This window comes from Aegilops tauschii, chromosome 7 (assembly GCF_002575655.3).
Source record: "Aegilops tauschii subsp. strangulata cultivar AL8/78 chromosome 7, Aet v6.0, whole genome shotgun sequence".
Taxonomy (NCBI): Eukaryota; Viridiplantae; Streptophyta; class Magnoliopsida; order Poales; family Poaceae; genus Aegilops; species Aegilops tauschii.
The window spans coordinates 379,218,843-379,234,839 of NC_053041.3; the positions used below are offsets into that span (position 1 = coordinate 379,218,843).

The following is a 15,997-nucleotide window of genomic DNA, read 5'->3' on the forward strand; positions in this document are numbered from 1 at the left end:
GTGTTTCTTAAGTCAGATGACGATTCTGTTACGCACCAGTAAGTTCAAGGATGATTGATGTAATTTTTTTCGAGAGTACGCCAACGGCGTACCATATTTTTATAGAAGGATAGACATAATTACAAGACATGCGTCACGAATGCGAACAAACGGGTAGCACGGGAACAAGCCAACACCCACAACGAGCTACGGACCTAGACTAACTTCTCACGAAACGTTGGAGGCCACCTACAACCAACCCGGCTGCCCTCCAGTCGGCAACCTCATCCAGCAAGATCACCACCAATTCCCTCGGTGTTCGCTCCTGCTCTATACTATTGAACACCGAGGCGTTCCGTTGCTTCCATAAAGCCCACATCGTCGCAATGAAAATAGAGTAAAATCCCCTCCTTTCGGCAGAGTGAAAGGTCGTCCTTGCACGAAGCCACCAGTCAAGGGTTGTGTCGCCGACCGAGTAGCGTAGTACGTCGATGCCAAGGATATCCCAGATTCTACGCCAGACCTCACAGGCATAGGTGCAAGCGCATAGGATGTGCTCGACTTTATCTTCTTCCTGGAGGCAAGTGTAGCAAGTGGAGGCCTCGTCCTATAACCCATGGCGAGCCCTCCGGTCTGAGGTCCATATGCGGTGTTGCATCGTTAGCCACGCGAATATCTTGCACTTCAACAACGCCTAGCTTCTCCAAATGCAGGCCGCCATGGGCGACCGGGTGTATCCCAAGCATAGTCTGTCATACGTCGATCTAGTAGTGTAGGAGCCTGAACTTGAGCACGACCAGGTGAACACGTCCATACCCTCCGCGTCCCGTGTCACCGTACCAATTGCTTGGATGAGATGCATCAACTGTAGTTGGGCCATGAAGGAGAAGCCCAGCTGGCAGTCCTCCAACCATCTGTTGTCCGTGTCTGCACCGTGGCGAACACCAACGGGGCTATGTGCTTAACTGCGAAACCGTGAATCCATCGGTCCCTCCAAAATAGAACCCGGTCGCCTCTCCCCACGCGGATGCCGACCAAGCCGTCGAACACTTCACGCGCCTCCCGGTCCTCAATCATAGGTAGCCCCTGCCATGGCCTGTCGGGCTCCGTCCTTCGTAGCCATTCCCATCTAACCTTCATTGATAGCCCTTGTAGCTTAAGATTCTTCATGTTGAGCCCACCGTAGCACTTAGGCCGACACACGTTGCTCCAAGCAATGAGGCACTGACCGCCGTTCACCTTGTTCTTCCCTGCCCAGAAAAAGGACCACATCCACTTGTCCATCTCCTTAAATACCCAGTCGGGTGCATCCGCTATCATGAGATGATGTATTGGCTTGGCTGAGGTCACCGACTGCACTAGGTGAGTCGTCCTGGTCGCTGTATGAGTCCTCTCTGCCAAGCAGGCATAAATTACATTTTGACGTAATTTTGAAAAGGGTCTAATCGGCCATAGGCCATTTTCATCAAAAATATTAAAAATGTCTATTATCATCGTGAGAGTATACGATAGAAGGTGGTTTGTCTTAGCGTGGCTACCTGAAATTGCAAAGAAAAATTTGTCGGAAGGAAAACAAGAGCCAAATCAGTACTCCTCTTCGTTATTTCCACGTTTCTTCCTTTCTCGCCCCTCCACGCCTCTCCCCTCCTCGCACCCACCGCCCCGAGATCTCCCCTTTGCCTCCCCCTCTCCGGCAATGGCCTCCCCCGGACCAGCCCCCGCCGGCGAGCTCCTCCGCATCGACCCCATCGAGCTCCGCTTCCCCTGTACGCCCCCTTACCCCCCCTCCCCCTATCTTTCCCCTCTGCGAAGATCTCCTTTTTTGCTCTCTTCTTCCACCGTGGATCGATTGGTCTGTGATTCTCGTCTGTTGTTTTGGTTGAGCAGTTGAGTTGAAGAAGCAGATCTCCTGCTCGATGCAGCTGTCGAATCTCAGCGACGACTACATCGCCTTCAAGGTCCGTTAGTCCTTTCCAGAAATCTCTGGCTGATCTTTTTGTTCCGTACAGATCGTCCTGGAACCCTAGAACAGCACCAGTTCCATGTGCGCTTTGATGCGTTGTACGTTTCGGTGTGGCATATCATCTATCTGCATGTCACAGCTGTTATTCGCGATTTTTTGTTTCCGTGAATCATGTCGTTGGATTTGACCTGATCAGTGATCTCGAAAAATATGATGCCTAAGAACCAAATATTGTGTTCACTAGTTGTATAGATTGAACATGAACAGTTCAGAGTTATTTCTCTCTCAAACATAATCGCCGGTCATTCTTTATGGGTTTTTGGTTGTTCAAGTCTGTATGTTGTTTGATTGTCTATACCTTGAATTTGATGGCATGCACCTTGGAGTTGGTTATGTTGTTGGCATATGGTGCCAACTACTATATCCTAATCATCGTCTGTATGGGTTGTTTAATGTCAAAATACAGCCCTCGGTGTGACTGTGGTATAGGTTTAAGACAGCACTACCTTGCGACACACTGTGCACCAAACACATCACCGTGGTATCATCCTGACTTGAATCATGACGCGTGATGTGTGTATGGCAGCCGAGTGATTGCATGGTTCAGAGCCGTTCACGCTATGAGGCATGCATGCGGACGTTCGCGCACAACCGATTCCGTAGGTTTATTATTCTTGATTACTTTGTGTACCTATGTTATTTCATTGTTTTCCTTGCCATTCGATGGTTAGAGGTGAAACCTTCTAGCGTATAACTGCATAATGACACTGAAATCGTTAGAACGGTTTGCAGTGGAATCGTTTCAATCCAAGCTTGCAAGAAATCATGAACTCAAAGAGGCTGTATTGTGTTGTTTTATATTTCCTTTTCTCTTCATTGTCTCAGGTGAAAACTACAAGCCCAAAGAAATACTCTGTGCGGCCCAACACAGGGGTTGTCTTGCCACGATCTACATGCGATGTTGTTGGTTTGTGATCTTTAGATTCCTTCCCCATTGTTCTTGATGTGATCAGGTTATCTTCTTTTTTGGTGATAATTGTGCATATATATATTATTGCAGTGACAATGCAAGCACAGCGAGAAGTACCATCTGACATGCAGTGCAAAGATAAGTTCCTAGTCCAGAGCGTTGTTGCACCCTCTGGCATAAATGTGAAGGATGTTACAGGAGAGATGGTAATGTTTCCCTCTTAATATCTTTCTTAAGGAATCAAATGAGGCATTACTTATATGAGAATCAAGGCATTAGTCGATCGAACTTAGGAGCTGGAAAATCCTTGTTTCAGTTGTATCCTTTTTCTCAGTTGACTTTGGTGGTACACCTGTATTGATTGATTGGTCGTGTTGTTGAATGGCTTGCAGTTTATGAAGGAATCTGGAAATAAGATTGAAGAGGTGAAATTACGAGTCACCTATGTTGCACCTCCACAGCCACCATCTCCAGTTCCTGAAGAATCCGAGGAAGGCTCCCCATCTAGGGTTGAATCAGAAAATGGAGATGGTCCTGCTGGGGGATTCACCAGGGTGAGTTGTCATGATTGTTGAACTTGCACCCACTCGTTTAGCACCCCCCACCCCCTGTTGAGGGAAAATTACTTGATTCTGTATTCATTGCAGGCACTGCGAGAACGCATTGAGCCCCAAGAAAAATCTTTAGAGGTCAGTTATTATTCCAGTGTGTGATCCAATAATAAGTTCATCAATGATTTGTTGGCTCATAATTATGTTAGTTTCCTGAAAATGGTCGTGGCCTTACACATTATGTTACATTTGATTACTGGTATCTTGTATCACGGTAAGTTTCATGCGATTTTATTGGCTTCTCCTGTGGTTTAGCTCTTCCCTCATCCTTTATTCCTACGTAGGTGCAACCCACCACCTAATTTTCCTCTCCATGCAGCCATGCCACATCAACAAGTCATGCATGTGGTCATAAGTTACATTTTTTTTGTATTAATCTATCCATGAAAACCTTGGCACCTCATCAAGTTACGCACGTCTTTTCTTTTGTGGGGAATCAAGCCATGCATGCCAGTCATAAGTTCGATCCAGAAGTTTCTCTTTTTATGCATCATTCGGTCACATACTTTGTATGTTTATTGTTTTTAAGATGTAAACCTAGATCGTTTTTTACATTTGCTTTTGCATTAGTTTAGTTGTTTCTGTAGCACCTAGTTATGCATTTGTTTTAACAAGGTTCCTGCAGAAATGCGCGGGGTATCATCTAGTTTATTTAATAATGGCTATGGGTTTAGTATCTCGTGATATGAAATATCTTACATTCTCAAATTTGTTTTGCAGGCTGGAGCTTTGATCTCCAAGTTAACCGAAGAAAAGAATTCTGCAATTCAACAGAACCATAAAATTAGACAGGAACTTGTAAGTGCAGTATTGGAACTTATCTAATACTAAGCACCTACTAGATGCCACCATCTATGATCATCTGAAATTTAAGAATCTAAATTCAACTGGTGCTAAGCGGAACTTAAAAGTATAAAGCTGCTGTGAATGCTTTAGTTTTCTTCTTCTCCCTATCATTTTCTGTTTTGAAAATTTTCACCCTTCTTGTTTCCTTGTGATGTATTGGGCATTTTTACTTGAGGACCAAACCAACATAATTATTACATTAAAGTAGTAATATGGAACTATCTTGAAGCTCAAAAGGCACCTAACTGTCGCTTTCTGCATTAGGAATAACAATAGCAATGGATGTACCTGTTTATTCTCAAATTGATGAAAATGAAAGCTCCATAGTTGAAACTGTAAATAAATGAAACATGCCAAGGTTTTCAAATGTATATATGCCAAGCTGGAATGGTGACTTCTGACTTGTCGCAAGACTGGCTGTTGATCCCAAGCTAGTCAACACTGAATTGTTTTAAGTTGCTGTTCCCATGCCAAAGAACTTCTACAAGACATTTTTCCAAAAGAAAACTACATCCATAGCAATCTGCATATATATGCTGTTTGTTTTTTGCTACCTCAGCTCGATACTAGTCATGCTGGAGAATCTTCAGCTCCAACATAACATTTCAAAGATTTCCTTTTCAATTTATGTATTCTGAAGATTAAAACAGTATTCAAATTTCCTCTATGGACTGTAACGTCATTTGCTTGGGTTTTTCTCTACTGTTGAGTAATTTTTGGTTTCTGTATTTCAACCTGAAACCGGGCTCTGTCTTCGATATTTTGATTAAAATCTTCATTATACAAATTCATAAATGTGGTATTTACAGTCGTTGATGTACAGAGGGAGCCAGAATAGTTTCCACTAAAAGCCACCCAAATAACCACTTGCCCAACTTCCACACTTCTGGAACCTCACTAGTACTTCTAGCAAACCACCCTTGATGTCAATGTAAGAAACCACTATAAGTGCATTGCTACTGAACTACTCAAATCCTTGTTAGGAAAGGTGAACTGAAATAATGAAATTGCATACTCCCACAATCTAAGGCGCGCTTGATTTTGCACGGTCTTTAATGCACAACTTTGACAACTTGATATATAATAAAGTGTATGGATTGGGCATGTATAAATAGTATCGTTGTATTTGTGTTGCAAAATAGTTTCATTTCATACGTCTTTATACCAATTCTGTAGACATACTATAAGTGAAAATCATAGTCGAAACTGTGTTGAAGGCCAAAAAAAGTCAAACCGAGGGATGCAGGAGTTTTGATGAATCATTTAGAAGTGGATAGGAACTTCTGAGCTCATGTCTAACATCTTGGTTGTAAGAAATAGGTTCGTTCAACGAAATGGTCATTTGTTCGTGTCGTTTTAGATTATTGCATGCTAATATGAACAATCCTTTTAAGAACTTGAGCATGGCAAATAAAAGAAATAGTGGTGCATCGATGAAGCCAATAGACAGCTAGATGAACCTCATGTCGCTAGGCAATATAATTGTATATATAGTGATGCCTACCTAAAATATAGACTGCATACTATTCTTCTATATTTGTCTGAAACAATTTATATTTACTACTTTTCTGTCACGAATCTGTGATTCACTTTTATCATGTTTTTCTGTTTATGTCACAGGATATGATGAGACGGGAAGTCAGCAAGAGGCGCGGTGGAGGGTTTTCCTTTGTAATTGTCATAATTGTAGCTTTGATTGGGATCTTCCTGGGCTACATGATGAAGTCATAATTCTTTTCATCCGTATCACTTGACCGTATCGAAGGGAACTGGACTTGCTAGTCATGTTTGGGAACTTGAAAAGATCATTCGAGATCAAATGTCTTCAAGTTCTCCTTTATGTTTTGTCAATATAGGAGTACATGTGTGAGAAATATTGAGCTAGTTTAAGCTTCTTTTGTTGTTAATTTCATTGGTGAGTTGTGCGCTATGATGACGCTGTAAATTGGAAAATGCATCAATTGCTTTTGTTCAGTTAGACCTGTACTGTGAAATTGTCAGTCCATAGTTGAATGTGTGTGCCATTTGGAAAGGTAAATCTGATTTTTGTCGCAGTAATTTGCTATTCTAGTTTGTGGAAGAACTGGATTTTCCCCTCTTTATAGTCTGTTTGGAATATATGGTGTATTTTGACATGTTTAAGTTTTGATCAATGATTAATAAAAAAATGCCATACTTCTTAACCAAGCGGGTATGCGGGAGGAAGAGCCAAACCTGTTTTCATTTGTCTACATGTTTATGAGCTCGAACAAATCTATAGAAGAATATATCAACGTCTACAACACCAAATTATTTTCATTTGAAATATCATAAAATACACTTTCATTTTTTTTGAACACTTCATATCTATATTTACTGTTGTTGATATTTGCATGTTTTTCTATAGACTTGGTCTAGATCAGGACAAAGATACAACAATGAAACATCAAAAGGACATGTATATGTAGGTTCCTTTCCTACTATATAAAGAATATACTATTATAGTAGCAGTGTATATCAGATCACTCCAAAAGTTAGGCGTGTAAACCACAAGTTATCTTCTAGTAATAACGAAACTGAAAGCATATGCACAGATAATCAGTACACCATTTGTTTTCTTGGACCAACACTTCTCTGGGATCTCAATTCTAAATTTTATCAACTCGACGTATTTACAAGTACAAAAGGGGATCAAGATGGCCAGCAGATAGAATCGGATCTCTCTTGTAGAGGGAGATTTCCTTATATCTACCCTAAACAGCAATCACATGCGTACAAGCTTAAATATGCAGTGATACAAGCAAACACAGGCCCAAACTTATTGCCCAATTCATATTTACAAGGCACTAGAGAAAAGAAATTATATGTGGGCTCAGAAACTTTTGGTGCTTTCACCTCCATCTTGTCTAAATAAAAAATCTGGACATAACTTTTCTACCCTCTGCTAGTCATTCCTGGAGTTTGTACGGAGCAAGTCACTCGGAAACCCCATCCTTCAGCTTATTTCAGACTCATACTGATGTCGACCAAGAAGGTGATGGAACTACAAAAATTGTTTCCAATGCATAATACCACATCGTGAGCGCGAGCAGACCATACTTACAATCCTATACTTGATCTGAGCAGGTAGTTTGTGCATTGGCGACAACCTTGCTCACATTGGAAGACAGCTTTCCTCTTAGCTCAGCACAGACAAGATGTGTCAAGAGGAGCCCAGCAAGAAGTGCTGCTGCCATCAACATCGTGAACACGGCACTCCAGCTCTCTGTTGAGATGTATCCTGTGAGCAATGGCCCGATCGCAGCACCAACCGACCCGGTCCCATCGATGATTGCTGTCACAGTGGCCAGTGCCCGAGAATTACCATTCAATGAGCTGTGAGTGCCAAGGTCAGCTGACACTGCGGTTGTGATCAGGGCATAAGGACCATTGACAAACATGCCAGTGATGAACATGAGGCAAATGTTCGACATCATCGACATGCTTCCATATGTTCTGTACAAGAAAAGGGCAGGTATGGCACAGTACATGAAGCTCGCGGCCGTGATTGCTCGTGCATTTACGCGATCAGAGATGTGACCGGCAAGGACTCCTCCCAACACACCTCCAACATCGAAGACTGTTGACAAGCTGCCAGCCATCGCATCAGAGAGGTACTCGTTGCCAATAGCTGAAACAAGCAAAGGCCTATCAGGAATGAACACTTAAAAGCATGGTTCAGGTTATAACAGGAAAAAAAATACAGGCATCCGAGTCGCTATCGAAGCACCAAAGGAAACAATGTTATACAGATTTGAAAGATGAATAAGAAGACTTACGTGTATGGCTGATGTAGAAAGGTAGCCAGTACAGGAAGGTGTATGCAACCAACTTGGAGAAGAAGAGGCAGAGAGCAAACGGTGCAACTCCAGGAATCCTCCATGCCTCCAAGAATCCTATTGCCTTATGTTTCACTTCTTGGCCTGGTTCCAAAAGGGGCTCCTTTGCAGTATCCTTGTCTGAGTTTACCTCCCCATCATCAATATCTATCTCCATTACATCAGGACTAACCGGCAAGAAAAAGAACACCACCAACCCAGCAAGAGCCATGATGATGCTGGGGATGGCAAATGACCACCCCCATCCAAATTTCAGCAGAGATGCAGCAAGCAGCGAACCGGATATGTTTCCAATAGAAGTATGTGCGTTCCATATACCCATAATCAATCCCCTCTTGCTCTTCCCAAACCAGTTACCAACAACTGCAACGACTGAAGGCCAGCCAGATGATTGAAATAAGCCAGCAATCATCTGAAAGACCAGAAAGTAGTAGAAGTTGTGAATATTTAGCCAATATCCAGCACCAAAGAGTGCAGTGAATATGGCAGTGCCAATCATGCCAATTGTTAGAACAATCCTCAAGTCCATGCGGTCACCAAGATGCCCGGCGAAGAACATCCCAAGAGAATACACCGCAAGGAATGCTACATCTATCTCACCAAGCAAAGTGGAACCATCAGAGGTGTTAAATGGAGACCAACCAATGTTGAGACTGTTGCGTGTGTGCAATCGTCCCCAGGCAGACCCCACTTTTGTCTGGGGATCAAGCTCACTCTTGACAATGCTTGTTATCTTCCGAGTCATATGGAAGCAAGTGTATGCCAAGAATGTAAGGACCAAGACGAGCGTCTGGTAATTTCTTAGAGCCTTGGCACCTTTGAATAACCGGAGGCCAGGAGGTTTCCTACTCGTCGTCTCATGAGACTTGGCCATGAGAACTCTCGACTGTTGGTAACTGCAGCTACTGCCAGAGGCCAAGCAGATGTACACCTCCTGATAAAAAGAATGATCACCACCTGAAAGCATCAAAGAGGATGTAAGACAAATGGGCAAATGGAGCGATTCTCTGTTAAAATTGATAACTGAAGTTATACATCTCTTAGTGGTTAGTAACATCCATAAGCAATCATGCTTTAAAAAACTAGAAATCACTGATCCAAACGCATCTTTGTAGAATTTTGGTTACCATGCAAATATGGGGAAAATGGATGCACCCAATAATTCAACACATTTTATAAAACTTTAAACTCCGTTAATCCCAACACAACTTTGTGCTATTTGGTTAACACGCAAACATGGTAAAAATCCACATGTCTAATGATCCAAAGCAATTTGGGAAACAAATTGATCAATATGTTGGCTAGCCCAGTTCAATGATCGCAAGTGCAAGTCATCCACTAGATCACCAAAAACGGAAACCCATCTTGCTCTTGTTCCGCACAATATGATCACGTCATCTGTGACCTAGATCATGGAGAGCACATGGTACAAAGGACTGATGATACACTATTCTTATCTCCAACACCACAAATCAGAATTCACCCCTATTATTGAGTGCAAATGCGTTCCTTAGCAATCAACCGACTTAGCCGTGACTCTAAAGTATCAAGTATCTACTTACCATACTATTAATCGGGGCAGGTAAAAAGAACCCCAAGTGGTGGATGTAGGAGGAGAAAGGCTGGTCTGGCCTGAATATCCCCGGATAAAATTTCAGGGTCTCCATCACAGGAACTAAACTTAGTATTGGATATTCGAAATCCAAAATATTACTTACTGTTTAAATGCTCTATCCACGGCTACCGAGCAGTACCACCAGCAGAACAAGCACCTAATTCAGGAAATAACGGGAGAGATTATCGTCTCTCTCTCCCCCATGAATCCTGAACGACTAAAAATCCTTACCAACTCCCTGCCCTCGGTCCAACCCAAACCTCCCCAAAACCCATCACCCCTCGCCGCCAAACCAACAGCCCGACGATCCAAACAAGCAAAGGGAACAAAGCTTACGGATTGGGCGTGCAGAATCAGTAAGGAAGAAGGAGGAGGGAGATGAAGAAACCGGGATTCGGGAGGAGAACACACCTCCGCGGCGGCGGTGGACTGCTCTGCCGATCTGCGACGAGCCGCGGCAGGTTGGATTGGGGGTTTAGTGTGAAAATGCGCACGCGCAGGCAGGACGGGAGGAGATGGCTGGGGAAGTTAGGAAGGAGGGCGTTTCTTTCCTCTCTTGCCGTCTGTTTTTTCTCGAGAGTTTGGGTGGCTCGAGGAGTTCGAGCGAGGCTGGCTTGCATTTATTCTGATGGCAGGCCAAGCTTGCAGAGGTATTTTACGGCGATGCCCTTGGACCATATTGCCCTTTCACTTTTATTTATTGTCTGGAGCAGACTGACGCCACAGGGTTCACAAGCACAAGCCAAAGTGGCAAACTGGCGATGGCAACCCTTTTACATGTCACGCTAAACGTCAACCACGAGACCGGTCATATATTGGGGAGGCTCTCAAGCCACATCAAACCCGTACTCAAAAGTGACGGCAACTCATACTCCTAGTAGTTCTTAATAACAAATTTACTGTAATGTTATTTGACGTTTGCTGGCCGTATCAAATCCTGGCAAAAGCCTCAAAGCCGTCAGATTTAGATCTGACAGTGGCAGTTTTTGCCCAGAACATCCCACAATTTAAACAAAATGCCATGACAGTTTTGAAAAAGCCACCCCCAGCCGGCCAGCCATGCAAATTGCCATCCGGGGGCCGCGCTTGCCATCATTCCTATTCCTAGAGAACGGTCGCCACGGATTGGAGTCCCAAATTTAAGTGACATCACAACCATGTCCTGCAGTCATAAAAATTGGAACCACTTTAGCACAAGACAATCAACCATAAGGTGGCACGACCCATATCTCATGATGTGCTTCGCACATTCCCTCAAATAAATAAAAATATCTGCTTCACACGTTCCCTCAAATAAATAAAAACATCTACTTCGCATGCAAACCCAAGGAAGAGGAGCACTAGTTTTGCACTCCTTGTAAAAAATGTTCTGAGTCGGTTGATCGGCTTCGTTTTACGCAGTTTGCTCGGGACAGTGACTCACTTTCCACATGGCCACACGGGTCACCCTCACCCCTCCCATCCTTCTCTGTTGCCTTCATCCTTATCGGTTGGAACCCAACGCATCTACAATCCCCCCTCAACCCACAACACACCTGATTCCCTTCAACCACACTAACACACCCCCCGCTACCGTACGTGCGCACAATCAGGGGGGAGGCAACTGCAGGTGTTGCAGATGACGATCTTGTGCTTTTGATGGTGGTGGTGGATGTTGTGTCGCCGGTGGCCTACGGCGGCCGCATGCTCAACCACGACGAGCACGTGCTACGACCACAACGAGCACATGCTGGGACCACGACGACTTTGAGCTACGACCATGGTTGTCGCGTACTACAATAGTGGGGCGCGAGGGATGTTGCGATGGGTGGTGCATACGACAGTCATGTGCTAGAACCGAGATAGCCGCATGCTGGGACCGGTGAGCGGCGATGCTGCGACTGCGTCCGCCACAGCTGGAACCGGTCGGCAGTGATGTTGTGACCACGGGCGCCGCGTGCTAGAACCGGTCGGCAGCGATGCTGTGACCATGGGAGCCGTGTGCTAGAACCGGGCGACAACGATGCGGTGACCATGGCTACCGCGTGCTGGAACCTGCCATGGGAGATGCCGGAACCATGACTGGTACGAGCTGTGTCGGTCACTAGGTGAGGTGCAACGATGAAGCGACTAGCTAGAACCATGACTTGGACGAGTTGCATCGGTCACTGTGTCGAGCTGCAACGACGACACAACTAGCTAGAATTGTGACCATGGGATGCTGCAATGGGGGCAACGGCTTGCTGGAACCGCGACACATTGGCGAGCTGTGACGGTCATTGCAGCGAGCCGGAACCATGGTCGTGGGTTGTTGCGATGGCTCGACGATGAGCTGCAACAAGTATGACGGAGAGCTGCAACCGACGCCATCGGATGCTGGGATGGCATGGGGATGAGCCGCACCGGCATTGGGGGATAAGTTGCAACCGACACCGCAGATAGCTACGACAGATGATGTTTTTTGCTGCAACTGGTGACACACTGGCCATACTACAACCGAGTGAAATTGTTGCGTCGATGATGACAACGAGCTGCAGTGAGGGCGGCGATATGCGATGGGAGGTGAGGGTGGTGGCCGGGAAGGACGACCGAGACAACATGGGATAGGGCTAGACCTTGCCAAATCATTTGCTTACTTTTCTTCTTCATCTATCTACCATCTACTACTCCCTCCGATCCAAAATAATTGTGGTGGTTTTAGTTCAAGGAAGTACTAATAAAACCACTAGTTTGATGAATCCAAATAATTTGAGCCATCCAACCACCTATATCTAATGTCCCACGTTGCTTCGATGATGTATCCATCACATCGTCAATATTTAAAAAACATGTTAATTACATTAATCATAATTTAGAAATGACATTAATTTTATTAAGCACAATTATTCATGGAGTCAATATTTATTGTGGTTAATCCTTTTTTTGCGAGGATATTGTGGTTAATCCTTGAAACGTGCCTTGCACGTACTACACGATTACTTGTGTGAACAAAGGCAATTTTAATTTATTTAGTCCAATTTCGACTTCAGTTTTTTTTAAGTTAGCAAAAACACTTCTAAGGTACAGCAAACTAGCTAGTGGATACCCTGCAAAAAATAAACTAGCTAGTGGGTAAGGTGTGTGCGTGTGGCACGCATTCTATACTGCAATCATTTAATGAAACTTGTGATGCATTTTTCGATTTTTAAGTGCACTTTTCGAGTAATGGCAGTTCTCAGCAAAAGTATTTGTCGGAAAGACGACAGAAACGGGAAGAATGGCAGCACTGTGATAATGGGATGTGGTAGAGGTTTAAGTTGGAATGCACAAACAGTCTCCTATGTATAGCTAGGCCGGCGAGAGAGGAGTAGCTCTCCAAATATTCCATTCCCGCCAAGGGAATTATACCACGCGTGCCGTGCAGATTTTCTCCTTGCGCCGCGTCATACGTGGCCTGCATCCCGTTTCGGCCACACCGGGGGCCACACAGTAGCCCTCGGACGCCCTGATAGATATCATATTCATGGAATACGATTCACTTTCAAGATGCCTTGATGGTGAAATGATAGACACGCGAGACTCAAAATCTCGTGCTGAAGAGCGTGGAGGTTCGAGTCCTCTTCAAGGCATAATATGGAGAATGCTCATTCAATGAGCATTCCCCGTAGAAGTATTCCGGAAATCTGGGCCTGGGGCTCTCCTCTATCTTCTGAGGTTCTTAACCATCTCCCTAAGAAAAGTAGACAGTAAAAGCCAAAATAGACTAAATATATATAGCCTGAACGATCCTAAAAATCCCTCGAAGGAGATAATAAAGAACCCAAAGCAGATGGCATCCTACTGCAAGGGGACCAACCGTTTTGCTTCGCTCGCACTGGCAATTCCTCACGCGTGACCGACCCGTCCTTAAACTTGCTCATCTGCATTCCGACATTTCATACTAAAAATCTTAAATCCATAAAAAAACATGCAAATGATAAAATTCACATACTACGTAGATCAACTACCCTAGTTCTCGTTGGAGACGTCCACTATCTCTATGCCCGACTCCAATTACATGAGCGACAGCTGCAGCTCCGGTTCTTTCGGCTCCTCCGCGTCTGCCTCCGCATCCATCTCGGCTTCGACCTCGTCGAAGAGCGCGTCGGTCACCGTCCGTTGCTACCGGATGAACTGCCGGTTGGCCTCCACATAGGCCTCATCCTGGATGGACTCCAGGATTGCGTGCTGCTCCACCATCTCGCCCGCTTGGGCGACGACGAACTCCGCCTCCGCGTCCTCCATGTTGAAGCCCGGAGCCGGCGCCAACTCCTGCTCTGGCTACCCTGCGTCATCCTCCTCTGGTTTCGCCACCTCCATCGGAGCCGGTTGCTGCTCCTTTCCCTCCTCCTCCTCCTCCACCCGCTCCCCCTCGTCCACGTCCGCGAGTCCGGAGGCAGCCCGACAGCGATGCGGGTGGCGCTCGCGACGCGCCTCACATGGATCTCCTACTCGATCTGGTACCGGCGCTCCTGTGTAAGCATAGTGTACATGGTTATCTTCTGTTGGACCATGGCGAAGCCGGAGAGTGTGGGATGAGTGGAGGAGGGGGAGAGAGGAGGTGGATGGGCTCGGGATGGCGAGGCGGAGAGGGAGGAGGTGGATGTGCTAGGATTGGGGGGTGACGGCCGGCTTAAATAGCCGGATTTGGCCTCGGGCAGAGAGCCGGAGCGGCACCACGTGACGTTCAACCCCCCCCCCCCCCCCCCCGCACCGGAGGACACGTCCCTCAGATCACCGGGTTTCTGGGCGGTTCCGTGTGGGACTCCATCATTCCGACGAGGCGGGTGCTACTCATGAGATTTTCTTCGAAGATGAAGGGTGAAGCAATATAGTAGCAGATATTATTTTCTTCAGTAAATAATCAAGGTTATCGAACCAATAGCAGAACCACGCAAACACTCGTCGACAGTACTTGCACACACAAGAGCAAATACTTGCACCCAACGCGGGCAAGAGGATTGTCAATCCCCTTGTACTCGTTAATTGCAAAGATCAAATCTGGTAGTAGGTGATAGATAAATTGAAAGTAAAATAAAAGATAAAAATTGCAGCAAGGTATTTTTGGTTTTAGCAATATGATTAAAATAGCCCCCGGGGCCATAGTTTTCACTAGAGGCATCTCTCTCATAAAGATATCATACGGTGGGTAGACAAATTAATGTTTAGCAATTGACAGAAAAACACATAGTTATGACATTATTCATGGCATGATCATGTACATAGTCATTATGTCCGTGACAAGTAGATCTACTACTGCCCACATCTACTACTATTACTTGAGAGCGCTTCTATGCTCGCCTCTCTATGTATTAAGTTCATAACAAATAGAGTAAGCATGAAGTATGATGACATAATGCACACAGAATAAAACCAAGCAATATGATTAAACCCATCGTTTCATCATTTATCCTTAGTAGCAACAATATGAATATGTGCCTCACTACCCGTATTGTCATTGGGTGAGGACACCGCAAAATTGAACCTACTACTATGCACCACTTCCATTGAAGATCTATAAATCAACTTGGCCAAAGAAAACCCATAGATCAGAAAGCATTACATAGATATAACAATCACACATAATATAGTTCAGAAAAAGACTCAATTACTTTCAATGAATAATCTTATCATAAATCCACAATTCATCGGATCCCAAAAAACACACCGCAAAAGAAGATTACATCGAATAGAATTCCGAGAAAAACATTGTATTGAAGATCAGAGAGAGAGAGAGAGAGAGTCATCTAGCTAATCAGTATGGACATGTAGGTTTGTGGTAAACTACTCACACATCATCGATTGTGCAGCAAGGTTGATGTAGAGGCTCTCCGTGATTGATTCCCCCTCCAAAAGAATACCAAAAAGGCCTCCAGATGGGATCACGGAAGAACAGAGACTTGCAGCGGCGAAAAAATTGTTTCTGTTGGTTCTCTCGGGTTTTTCCAATATTTGGGAATTTATAGCACTGGAATTAGGTCAGACGGAGCCACAAGGGGCCCACAAGGCATTAGGGCATGCCTACCCCCCAGGTCGTGCCCTATTGCCTTGTCGTCTCCTCGTAGGTCTTCTGATCCTCCCCTGAAACTTCTAGGGTCTTTTATGTCCAGAAAAAATCGTCAAATAGTTTCTTCGCGTTTGGACTCCGTTTGATATAGA

The 15,997-nt window shown here is 44.9% G+C and overlaps 2 protein-coding genes across 2 annotated transcripts; one reads left to right on the top strand and one right to left on the bottom strand.

The window, feature by feature from the left end:
• The first annotated feature begins 1,504 nt into the window (after positions 1-1,504).
• LOC109743174 (vesicle-associated protein 1-2) lies at positions 1,505-6,407 on the top strand. Its single transcript, XM_020302250.3, has 8 exons — positions 1,505-1,745; positions 1,867-1,937; positions 2,828-2,909; positions 3,003-3,118; positions 3,305-3,466; positions 3,560-3,601; positions 4,244-4,321; positions 5,990-6,407. The coding sequence occupies exons 1-8, from the start codon at positions 1,676-1,678 to the stop codon at positions 6,098-6,100; spliced, it is 732 nt and encodes a 243-aa protein (XP_020157839.1). The 5' UTR covers positions 1,505-1,675; the 3' UTR covers positions 6,101-6,407.
• Positions 6,408-6,957: 550 nt separating this feature from the next.
• On the bottom strand, positions 6,958-10,445 carry LOC109743175 (putative glycerol-3-phosphate transporter 1). The gene is made up of 3 exons (XM_020302252.3): positions 10,253-10,445; positions 8,167-9,183; positions 6,958-8,018 (listed from the first exon to the last, which is right to left on the bottom strand). The coding sequence occupies exons 2-3, from the start codon at positions 9,098-9,100 to the stop codon at positions 7,456-7,458; spliced, it is 1,497 nt and encodes a 498-aa protein (XP_020157841.1). The 5' UTR covers positions 9,101-9,183; positions 10,253-10,445; the 3' UTR covers positions 6,958-7,455.
• Positions 10,446-15,997: the final 5,552 nt, after the last annotated feature.

Excerpts from the sequence above, each read along its gene's own strand:
- LOC109743174 (XM_020302250.3), top strand. The coding sequence starts at position 1,676 with ATGGCCTCCCCCGGACCAGCCCCCGCCGGCGAGCTCCTCCGCATCGAC. Across the intron at positions 3,467-3,559 it reads CTGCTGGGGGATTCACCAGG|GCACTGCGAGAACGCATTGA; the intron begins GTGAGTTGTCAT and ends TATTCATTGCAG. Across the intron at positions 4,322-5,989 it reads ATAAAATTAGACAGGAACTT|GATATGATGAGACGGGAAGT; the intron begins GTAAGTGCAGTA and ends TTTATGTCACAG.
- LOC109743175 (XM_020302252.3), bottom strand. The coding sequence starts at position 9,100 with ATGGCCAAGTCTCATGAGACGACGAGTAGGAAACCTCCTGGCCTCCGG. Across the intron at positions 8,019-8,166 it reads TTTCTACATCAGCCATACAC|CTATTGGCAACGAGTACCTC; the intron begins GTAAGTCTTCTT and ends TGCTTGTTTCAG.